Source organism: Pavona decussata, unplaced genomic scaffold, assembly GCF_977016875.1.
Source record: "Pavona decussata unplaced genomic scaffold, jaPavDecu1.1 SCAFFOLD_48, whole genome shotgun sequence".
NCBI lineage: Eukaryota > Metazoa > Cnidaria > Anthozoa > Scleractinia > Agariciidae > Pavona > Pavona decussata.
The window spans coordinates 4,824,552-4,835,960 of record NW_028145470.1 but is presented as its reverse complement, the minus strand read 5'-3'; the positions used below and the strand labels follow the sequence as shown (position 1 = coordinate 4,835,960).

Here is an 11,409-nt window from a genome sequence, read left to right as displayed (position 1 = left end):
AATTGGAAACCGCTCTATCTGTTATTATTATTATTTTTTATCATTTATCATTTTGTTGAATAAAACTGTTACTCCAGATCTGAGAGTGGAAAATGCCCAAAATACAGAAATAAAAACCTTGATTTAATTTTAATCCTGGATTAGTAAATAAACAGCTTTTAGCAACCAAGGGTTCAAACATTCCACTTACTCAATCTCCTCTCTCAGCCCTAGCTGTGTCTTCTTAAACTCCACCCCACCCTTCCCAATATTTCCGATGGTAGTTAACGATATTGCAGTCGGCAGAGATTAACAAATTCTATGTTTTCAAAAATACTGCTCATAAATTTACAGCCAAGTATTAAAATGTTCAACTATCACAATTCATCCCTGAGCAAAGTGTATCTATTGTAGCTTGGTGCAAGCTTTTTGAACACTGTCTCTGGTGGTGATGTTTGTTCTTTCTTCCCTGATCCGCTGCCTGTTTTTCCAGAACCAGTCTTCTCTGTTTCAGGTCCCGTTTCTGTGCCTGTTTGGTCTGTTTCCGTTCCTGCTGCACCACCATCATCAGGTGTGTGAGTCTCCTCCTTAAAAATACAAACCAAAGACATTTACCCCTGAACATTCATCACCACTTCCCATAGGCTAGGGGTCATACCACAGGTGCACTTTAGAGACCCCAGCATGTCCTCTAATTCCACTGTCAATTAGTCATCACGTTTTGTAACCTTTGTCAGAAACAAATTCCAAGGACTTTTCCAGGCCTCAGACAGTTTTTTTCCTGGACCCATAATGCACATTAAGTATTTTTAAGTTGTTCGATCTTCCCATCTGGCTGATCCTCAATGTCTTTCGAGAAAACCTTTATTACTTGAGTTTACAGATTTCCAGGATGTTCCAGGACCTCCCACCATTTTTAAAGGACTTTCCAGTCCTGGAAAATGCTAGACTAAAATTCAAGCGCTTTCAATTTATCATTTTATAGTCTATAAGAGTATAGACCATAGAAAACTCCCATTGATTTTTTTTGTACAGTAACATAGAAAAATAGGCAGTCTCAGACTGCATGTGTCTACTGCAGCACTGGTGTAGAAATGTGATATAAAACAATTGAAGAAAAGGGAAATAAGACTGAAAAGAAAACGAAGAGGGAGGAGTGAAAATAGGATAAAGATAAAAAAAATGGTTGTAAAAATGTTGCACAGAATACTGGTGAGAAGAGATTAAGCTGGTATTGTTTACCACAAACATTTTGTTTGAAGAGAACTGTAACTTTATTCTAACATAAACAATATATTATATAATCTTACAACGTGAACCACAACTTTGTACTGAAAGCAATGCAGCAGAGTTCTAAACATAAAGTACTGAAAGCAAAGTTTTAATCTGAAACGTAGGCATAAAATGCAACAGAAACTATTAATTAATCTATACTGAACTTATGTGTGGCAAGTATCATTCTTTGACTCCTGTTGTGTTTCCATAGTTTTCGCATAAATTAACTTTTTCCTAGAGCGGTTAAAAACAAATGTTTTCTGACGTAAAATAATTGGTTACCTATTAATCATTTGCCGAAAAAAAACACACTTGAACGCAAAAATTGGTAAAATTCACGGCGTGTTGATGAAGACCTTAGGCATATCAAATTTCAACCCGCTTATGCAAATTGTCCTTGATTGCGCATCTAGCATCTGTCGCTTTTCAAACGCATATATGAATTAACAAAGACACAAAAATCAACAAAAAGCTTTTCCAACAAAACATTTTATTGAAATAAACGATGCATTTGTTATAAGAGGCAAAAAAACTTTCAGTTTTTTTTGCGTGCGTGCAAACACGCATGTAAAATTTGAAGACACTCCGTGTTTGTTCAAAGCGATCACTCGCAGTAAATTCGGGTATGTTTGCGATGAAAATTACAGAAGTTACAGAATTCTGGTTCAAATCATCACTTACAGTCAACCCAGGTCACGCGTGAACGATATTTTTGAAATTTGAACGGAGTTTTGAAATTTACATGTCAGTTTTGAAAATCGCAAACGAGATTTCAGAGTTCCCGTATAAATTTCCCTAGCTTATTGACGGTATAAAGCTATGAATTTTTCTTTACATTGCAAAATTGAATATTTCAAGAATAATAATTGTTTCCCAAGTATTTTGAATCTTTTTTTCAGTTAATGCGTCTTTTTCAGAACGATTTCCAGCGAAATGTCCAACATTCCATTCACACGTCGGACATTACAAAGAGAAATTCGAATGTTTATTTCATTCTTGGAAATACTGTTCACGCGTGACCTGGGTTGACTGTAAACTATTTGTAAAAAGCAAATCAACATCAGAAAACATCATTTACCGTATTGACGCCATTGTCCTGATCCGGAAATACAATCGCTTGGATCTCGGTCAGTCGAGGATTAGCGTCGGCTTTCGATAGGATTCCATTTGGGATTCCTGTGGCATTTACACTCTTACACTCTTTCACTCTTTCACTCAACCCGATGACATAGTGTCTACGCTTCTCTAGAAGCCGTAGACACAAAAAGTATGAGCAGAATGGGCTTTTTTTCCATAATTTAAGAAAGCAAGTGCATTACATCTGAGGTCAATTTTATTGTCTGTACTCTGTCTATCTATCTATTTCTGCTACAAGCTAATCAGGGTGCAAGAATTTTGACAGTTGTTGTAAAATACTAGATGGGAGTGAAAGTATCGAAATGATTCTCACCACTTGTTCCTCAGGATCTGGTCCATGATGGAACTCTCTGTGGAGCTTTCCAGAATGCAAATCAGCAACAAACTTCTGAATTTTTCCTGGTGTTCTGTGGCAGAGAGGAAAATACAAAACAGTCAGATACCTGCAGAAAAAGCACAGTGCATTGACAAGTGTCTGAGCACCCATCCTTGAAACTACAGTGTATCACTTAAAGTAAACCTGTTTGGTCTGATTCCTGTGCAATGGCTGAATAAGAATTACAAGAAAAATCTGGGGAGCACACAAAAATGGTTAGGGAAGTGGGGACTATATTGGAAGGCATTGGGTAAAGGGAGCTTTCTTGCAATCCCCAAATTTGACGCACAACATACACAATGGCAGCCTTCTTGAAACAGTTTAACAAATTCTAATAAAAGATTAAGCTGGAAAACTTACAACAACAATAGCATTCTTGTTGCAGACTGAAATGTGTTATTATAGATAAATTAAACATAACTGCATTTACAAATTATTATTTCTTCCTTACTTGATATCTTCAAACTTAGGGAAAAGGTACATGTGTTTGAAGCTATCAATAGCAACAAGTGGAAGATCCTGAAAAAAATAAACATACAAATTATGTTCATTAACATTGCTTTCTGGCAATTCAGAAGATTTCTTAATAAGAAAGTCCCACAAACTCTTTTGACTCTCCGTCAAGAACACACAATATCAAAATTTAACAAAAGTTCTTTTAGTGAAACACATACATGTAGCAGCACAGAAAAGTACTCCCCAATTGATTTGTTTTAAATGCATGATTACACCACAAGATAATATGCACAGACTCGCAAAACATTTGAGGCATCTTTCACAGTATAAAAAGAGTACCAAAGAAATTGCTTTATAGCTTTCAAGAATGGTCTAACTTATGATTTCATCCACAGACTCAAATGTTAGAACCACCTGGTACAACAATGATAAAGAGTACCATAGGGAAGTATCACTTACACTGCAAGTTCACAATTTAATCTTAAGACTCAAAAGTTAGAACCACCTTGTACAGCATAACAAACAGCACCACAGGAAAGTACTGCCCAGTAGCTTTCATTTGAATGGTCACACTTTAGGATTTCATCCACAGACTCAAAAGTTAGAATCACCTTATACAGCATAATAAACAGCACCACAGGAAAGCACTGCTCGGTAGCTTTCATTTGAATAGTCACACTTTAGGATTTCATCCACAGACTCAAAAGTTAGAATCACCTTGTACAGCATAATAAACAGCATCACAGGAAAGTACAAATTCCTCAATACCTCTTATTTGAATAGTCAAACTTAAGATTTTATACACAGATTCAAAAGTCAGAACCATCCAATATTTCAGACAGCGTAGTGAGACAACACTTGGTATTCTTATGCAAGTTAGTTGACAAGTGTAAAATGTAAATCTAGAAAATGCATTTGCAATTACCTCAGATCCTTTGCCCAGATGATGAAGAGGGTGAGAGAATTTTAGGCCATCAGCAATGAGAAAATTGACATTTCCTGCAAAAGTTGCAAACACAGTAAGGCAAAGATGGGGATTTCAAGCTACATGTATCCTTTTTGTAGTGCAAGTCCTTCCCCCAAGTTGCAATAATTATAGTCCACCCCCTCTATTAAGCCCCTCCCACCCAAAAAATCATTCACATTATGCACTTGGTTACTTTTACTGTCACAAGTTACGCACTTAAGTTATTTATTCTTTGAACAACTAGGGCCAGGTGTTTTATGTTTTAGGCAACCAGTTCCAAGGCACTAAACTGAATCACTATTTTTAAGGACGGTGCTTACTTTTGTTACTGAGCATACGTTCTGTGCATCTTGAGATACTCGGGTTTCCTATGGGCGGTGCCTACTAATGCAGGGATATTTTGTGCTGTTGGTATCCAACAAGAAAATTGGGGGTAACCATCCATTTTTCAGAGATAATAAAGCTTCAATTTGAAAAAAATGCCATACATTGCTTTGTATTTTCAATTACTACTTTTAGAATAATAATTACTATTACTTAATTGTTATTACTTAATTATTACTTAATTATTTCTAAAAAATTATTTCTAAAAAATGCCCCGCTACCCCCAATTTTCTTTCTGGATTCCAGTAGTCCATACTAAGATCTGCTTTTCCCACATAGTCATAAACTGTGCAAAAATACTTCTGTATTAGGAGGTATTGTCCTTAAATAATACATATAGAAACTGCATTTACCTTTCTCTTGTATAAGCTGTTTACTAACTTCTGCTTTGAACAGCTCAATACTAGCCTTATCATCAGGATGATAGAAAAGAAGAAGAAAAGGAAGACCTTCCTCTGTGAGCTCCTCTGCATTCTCAAATGTGATCTCTCTGACTAACGGGATGCACTTGTCTGACACCCATATCTTGAGGAGATCATAGTTGCTTAGATCTCCCATGTGTAACATCTCGGCTTCTGGACCTCTCTATATCAGGAGAAAAAGTAGGTGAAACATTAAGGAACACTCATGGCAGATAAAACGCTATCCAGCAGATAAGAGATACTCCAACTAATATTTTGACAAAATTGAGGAACAGCTTCGCCATAAACCTGTCAGGCGACTGTCGGTAAGTGATCAATGCACTTCCCTTGGAATAGGTAATAGTGCTGGTTTATAAAATAAACATCATTACTTTCTACTCACATTTTGAGGTCTGAAGACAATGTTTTCTCCAGTTTGCCTTTCTTTGATAGATGCATCACTACAAAAGACAGTTTGTTGAATTTCCATTTAGAAAAAAACCCAAAAATTGACTAGAAAATATTCATGAGCAAAGGAAAAGCAGTAAGTAATACATAATGTAAAAGAAATTCTATTATTACCCAACTCCTACATGAAAATCGCAGTCCTCTCTAAACTCTTCAGCAATCTGGAAAAAAACAAAGTGGAGCATACATTGAAACACAAAAAATGAAATGGATATAAAATGAAATGAAATGTTTTATTCACCTTAAACACACAAAGAGAAAATCCCTAAGGTAAATTACAAATCTACCTGCAGATAGCAAAGGCTCTAATCGAGGCAGGTAGAGCTTGCTCTTTCAAAATTGTCCACAATTAAAATGTTTAAAATAAACCATGAAACCATCAAAATTGTATTAATCCTTTCACTCCCAGGAGTGATCAATATGTAATTTTGTCTTACATCATCAATACATTGTCAACCAGACAGGTGATAAGAAAAATTATAAAGAAAATCATCAACTAGGTGATATCATTTGATATAACACCCAATTCTGTGCACTAACTTTAAAATATAATGTATGGCAATCAGTCAGGAGAATTAACATTCAGATCATGAGAGTGAACGAGTTAAGTAGACAACCCTTTGGGAGGGACAAAGAATAAAAAAACATGCAAAGTCGACATAGCTTTTAAGTTGGATGTTTAAAATTTTGTGCAATCCTAGAAGATTTACAGATACCCCAACCCCAACCCCTGCTCCCACAGAAAGTCATCAGAAATTCCATACTTTTTTGAGGAGAAGGGGCTCAAAAGTCAAAGCTTTGAAAGGAAAGTACAATGCTAAATTGGAATTTCCAAACGGTTGGGCCAGCGTCCAAGCCAAAATCCTTTCATGGGAAGATTATTTTCTGGAACGACACATTCAACATCTCAAACTTCATCACAAGGCAAATGCATTCATACATTTTGCATAAAAGCTTATCTTGACTAGTTAGCTACAGTATGAGACCAGAAAATTTGGCTGCCTCATAGAAGTTCACTTTCACTGGAGACATTCACAATGTTTTGGGAGAAATTTTCTGGGACTGTAGCAACTAAGTCACCCTTAACACAGGTATGACCATGATCTAATTCTTCTCTGGGAATCTCAAACTGATCATCAAATACCTTCTCAAAGGTCTTGTAACTATTGCTGTCTTTACTCTCCAAGTACCCTATGACATTTCGTTTTGAAGACTTCAAAAAGAGAAAGAGAGAAAATAGTTAATCCCAGATATAAAGCGATGTCCACATTCAATCAGTTATTACATTCTTCACCAAGTTTGCGCGACGTACTAGTAAGGCCAGTTTCCACATGGTCACCAAGGACTGCTCAATAATATTGTTATTGTCACAGCAATGATCATTGTCAATTGTTTGCAAACATATGGAAAACAGCCTTACAATCTTTTCCTAACAGTTCACTGGTAAGGAGAAACAAAGTACTGTCAGCATCCCTCCAAAATGCAAGGGAAAGAAAGTTCGTACAATGGATTGTTTCTTCAAATCATCGGCTGGACAATACTGAATCACCATTCTGGTTTTCACATAGGTTACTCACATCAACATGTAAATCACTAAGGGCATGAAATTCTTGGATTTTAGTCTTCATTTGCTCTCTGACATAGTTTGAGAAGGCATCAACAGATCGCTGGCCTCTATACTCTCTTCTTGTCACCTGTAGAATGTGATAAAATTACAAAACAACTCATTTGGAACTGTTTAACAGACAATATCAACTTACTGACTCTCCTTATAAATTAGTTGTAAACCACATGCTTCATACACACCTTATCAAAGAAATTTGAAGCACTGGAATTTAACCACCGCTTCGAAACGTGCCCATTTTCTTTGAGACATGGCCATGCATTCTGAATAGCCAGTACTTGTTGCAAATAATGAAAAGCACCCTAGAGTTATCTTTGTATTCTAACAATAAACAGGACATGTCTTAACCATCAACATCTATATTCTCTTTACTGTTCTCCATACATTTCTTATAGCAACAGTAAGGAGAACTTATTTTCACATCCAGACTTTCATTTGTAATGTATGTTTGATCAAATTAGTGATAATATAAGGAGAAATTTCATGTTCATCACTACTGAAACTTAAATGGTTAACCCAACAGGGCTTTATAAATCCAGACCCAGATTTTAATGCTGTAAGCCTCAATAGTGACCATAACATCTTATTTCTCCTAACACAATCATTACTACTTGAATAAAGATACGTCAGGTCATGAGAATAAAAGAGATAATCACCAAAGATGAAATGCTTTGATATTCACACAAGTTCTTCCAACTAATACCATACAAAATTTATGAGGAGCAGCGAGAGGTATAGAGTGGGTAAAAAATGCAGCCGCTTTATAAGCTTTTATGGCTTTCTTGATAATTATAATCAGGATCTCAACTCAAAGATTGAATTTTCAATAAGGAAATGTATCCTTTTCCATGCATCCCGCTTAACAATCAATAGCATTCTGCTAACACACTGTCTGCCTTTTCCCCAAAGGAAGAACGTTTAGGATTGTCAGTATGCTGGTTGTTAGTGAAACAGTGATTCTCCAGTTAATCTCAATGTGATTCTGGGAATACTACAACAACTGAGACTACATACATTCAAGTAATAATAAGCATGCACTTGCCAAGGCAATCAACTTTAAGATGTATTGTAACTCAGTGTACCTGTTGATTTCTCCATATCTTTAAGGTTGGATACTTGGTGATGTGATATCTGTGTGCAATTTCTTGTTCAGCTTCACAGTCTACTCTACCCATTACTACACCACTCTAAAAAAAGAGGACATTCAGCAAATGGTAAGTTTCTATCATTTCTCTTACATACATGTGTACCTCAGTTTCGTAAACCTGCCAACCACTGTGTACCTTGGATGATTACAAGAAATGAAAAAAAGCTTTCTAAAGATGTCTCATATACAGTATGAAAAATATAAAAAGTATCATAAATTAAAGAATCACTTAAGGTCATTCCATTACATTGCATTGTACATTCTAACTGCACAAATAATTTTTTGAGTCATTAGTGTATGGGGACACATAAAGAACATTGCATTTTTCCTTTTCCTCCAAAACGAGCATGATGTCCCCCTAATTCAATAATTTGTTTTAAGAATATACAACTCACAATGATATACCCACTATAAGAATCAACAAATTGACTGATTACTGAATATTATTATTACCATTATTTCTACAGTAATCATTATCATTAAAAGCATTAGTATTATATTTATTAGTTTTTGAAAACCACTGGCACAAGAAACACAAAATATCTACTACATCATCACCTGCAGATGATGACAATAAAAATGTAAACATTTAAGGAAGTGACAGGTTAAATGCAAAGGAAATCTTGTAGCATTCTAATTCTATAGTTTGTGGCATTCCTCATAATTACCGGATATTCCTCCTTGACAATGTCCGATGCTTGTTCAAAAACTGGAGCCAGCATTTGACTAAATCGACACCTACAGGAACAAAATTACATAAAAATAATTATTAAGAACTAAGACTTGCTAAGCATTTTGTATGTACATCATTTTCCTTTCTTGAGTAAGGCTATCCCCCTTTTCCTCCATTTTCTATCATCCCACTAACCCAGAAAAAAATATACTGATAGCAATATTACATCTCCAAGAACTATTGGTCAGCTAATACAGCTGTGATAACAGAACCAAGGTAGATTGTGAAATGATCATTGTTTTAGTTCAAGTTGAAAAAAGCATCTACAGGGCTGTCAACCTAGCACGTCTTAAAATATGGAGATATGACTTCCCAGCCAGCAAGAACATTGCGCCTTACAGGGGGGTGGCATCAAGGCTACATTGACGCCTTCAGCGGGGAGGGGAGGGGGGAGGGGAAAGAACAACAACAAAACAATACAAAGTGTGTGCAAAAATAAAGTAACATTGGAGAGTTTACTCTAGTCTACAGCAAATACCAAACTTAGGCAATTATCCGGGAGTACAGACATTAATCTGGAGAACAGGAGCTACACTTCAAAATCTGGAGATTGCAGACATAAATCTGGAGAACGGGAGATATGGTTCAAAATCTGGAGTCTCCCGGATTATCCGGGAGAGTTGACAACCCTGCATCTATGATGCTGTATATAACAGCTGTAGAACTGAATTAGGTGACTTCACTTTCAGTTTTATTGTAGAGTATCACAACATTGATAATTTCACAAACCACCTTGGTTTTGTGATCACAGCTGTTATTTCCAGATGTTGTGTTATTGCATCACCTGACAGACTCCCACTCAATATTTTTGCTCTCTGAACAACCAACTCTAAATCATAAAACCACATGGGCCCACAATGATAGTTAACAAATGAAAAAAGGGGATAACCTTGATACCAGTAACTAGTCGAGGGAGAATTCCTTTTCCAGACAAAAGGATTATCTAAGAACAGGGTTCTCGTTAAGTTTCTGAGTTGATGTAGCTTGGAACTGGAAGAAAGTAGCTAAAGCAGACAAGTGTTTACACAGGTTTATTAAACATGTAACCACTTTTCACCCAAACATAGGAGGCGCAAAATCCAATATAAGCGATTTTATAGCTGGCTACCGGCACTTAACGAGGCCCCTGAAGAACGTGCGAAGGTCACTGCATACAAGTTAGACTTCAATTCACTGCAGTCATTCATTCATTCATTCATTCATTCATTTTGCAACCAACAAAAAGAATCTGATTATATATGTTTATGTTTTAAACTTTGGACTTAAGTCTAAGGGATATTAACAAGCAACTTGAAAAAAATCCCTGAAAACAATAGATAAAAATGCACAGCTATCCAAACAATACAGAATCAAATTCAGTGTATACAACCAATTTAAAATAGGCAATTTAACTGCTAACTTTGATGTCCTCTTAGTTTATAAAGATCTATTGTAAAACTATCTAAGACGACCTGATCACCCATATTAGTAACTCTTAAAACAAAACAGAATGCGTCCAGCTTGTGAATATTGCTTTACATGCACATGTATGAAACCCTTAAAATTATGCAAAACATAAAGCTAACAAAATGAAGACTTACCAGTCCGCATAAAAATTGACGAAAACTACTTTGTTGTCAGCTGCATAAAGAGAATACGCAGAAAATTAACTTTTTGTTGCGACAAATGAAGCAAGAATAAAACGATCAAAAATAGTATAATGAAAATATAATCATGCAACGACTTGTTAGTCTAGACCATGGAGAATCTATTGCGGCTTACAATAACATTAAAAGTTAATGTTCGTGAAAGAAAATACTGTCAATCTTAAAGCTCTTACCTAAAGTCTGATCGAAGTTCTGGCTTGTAAGCTGCACTACATTGCCACAAAGCGAGTATGGAAAGTAAAGAAAAGCCTGCAATAGTAATCATGAAGACAGTTTCTTTAGTAACCACAAGGAATTGAAATGTATTTTCGACGTGGCTTCAATTTAGTCGGTTGATCAGGCGATTCATCAGATCAGAACAACGGGGTGAAAACATCTGAACGTGAGTACGTACCACCAAAAGGCAAACAAGCCACATCTGTGAAGAATTCGACATATTTAAACAAAAGAAGCCGTAAAATAATTTAGTTAGAAGGAGTCAGAAATAACCCATTTTCCCGGTTCACTTACTGACACGGCAAGCTGTGAGTGGTCTGTTATGCGCATGCGACGTGCAGCGACTTTTAAATTTATATCATGTAACAGTACTTCTGATTGGTGGAAAACGAATACCCAATTGTAATTCGTTTAAGAATTTTCACAACTTTTCCCGCGACATTTGGGCCAATGCGCTCCAAGCAGTTTACTAGACATAACCGTGACAAAAGTAAAATTCATTCATAACTAGTCTTGAAATTACAGACGCAAGGTTGCTTTTAATGATTATTCCAGCGTCATGAATTAATCTCTATATTTCCCGGACCGCTTTTTTTTATA

The 11,409-nt window shown here is 36.0% G+C and overlaps 1 protein-coding gene across 1 annotated transcript; it reads right to left on the bottom strand.

Moving 5' to 3' along the window:
• Positions 1–353: 353 nt before the first annotated feature.
• LOC146481913 (endoplasmic reticulum resident protein 44-like) lies at positions 354–11,133 on the bottom strand. The gene is made up of 14 exons (XM_085108018.1): positions 10,988–11,133; positions 10,767–10,842; positions 10,528–10,567; positions 8,883–8,952; positions 8,150–8,254; positions 7,021–7,137; positions 6,588–6,656; positions 5,558–5,604; positions 5,379–5,436; positions 4,928–5,159; positions 4,149–4,222; positions 3,219–3,286; positions 2,705–2,798; positions 354–566 (listed from the first exon to the last, which is right to left on the bottom strand). Exons 1-14 carry the CDS (start codon positions 11,027–11,029, stop codon positions 357–359), a joined length of 1,302 nt encoding a protein of 433 aa, XP_084964144.1. The 5' UTR covers positions 11,030–11,133; the 3' UTR covers positions 354–356.
• Positions 11,134–11,409: the final 276 nt, after the last annotated feature.

Coding starts and splice junctions, on each gene's coding strand:
- LOC146481913 (XM_085108018.1), bottom strand. CDS start 11,029: ATGTCGAATTCTTCACAGATGTGGCTTGTTTGCCTTTTGGTG. Junction 10,568..10,766: donor GAACTTCGATCAGACTTTAG/GTAAGAGCTTTA, acceptor CTCTTTATGCAG/CTGACAACAAAGTAGTTTTC. Junction 8,255..8,882: donor TTGTCAAGGAGGAATATCCG/GTAATTATGAGG, acceptor CTCTTTTTTTAG/AGTGGTGTAGTAATGGGTAG.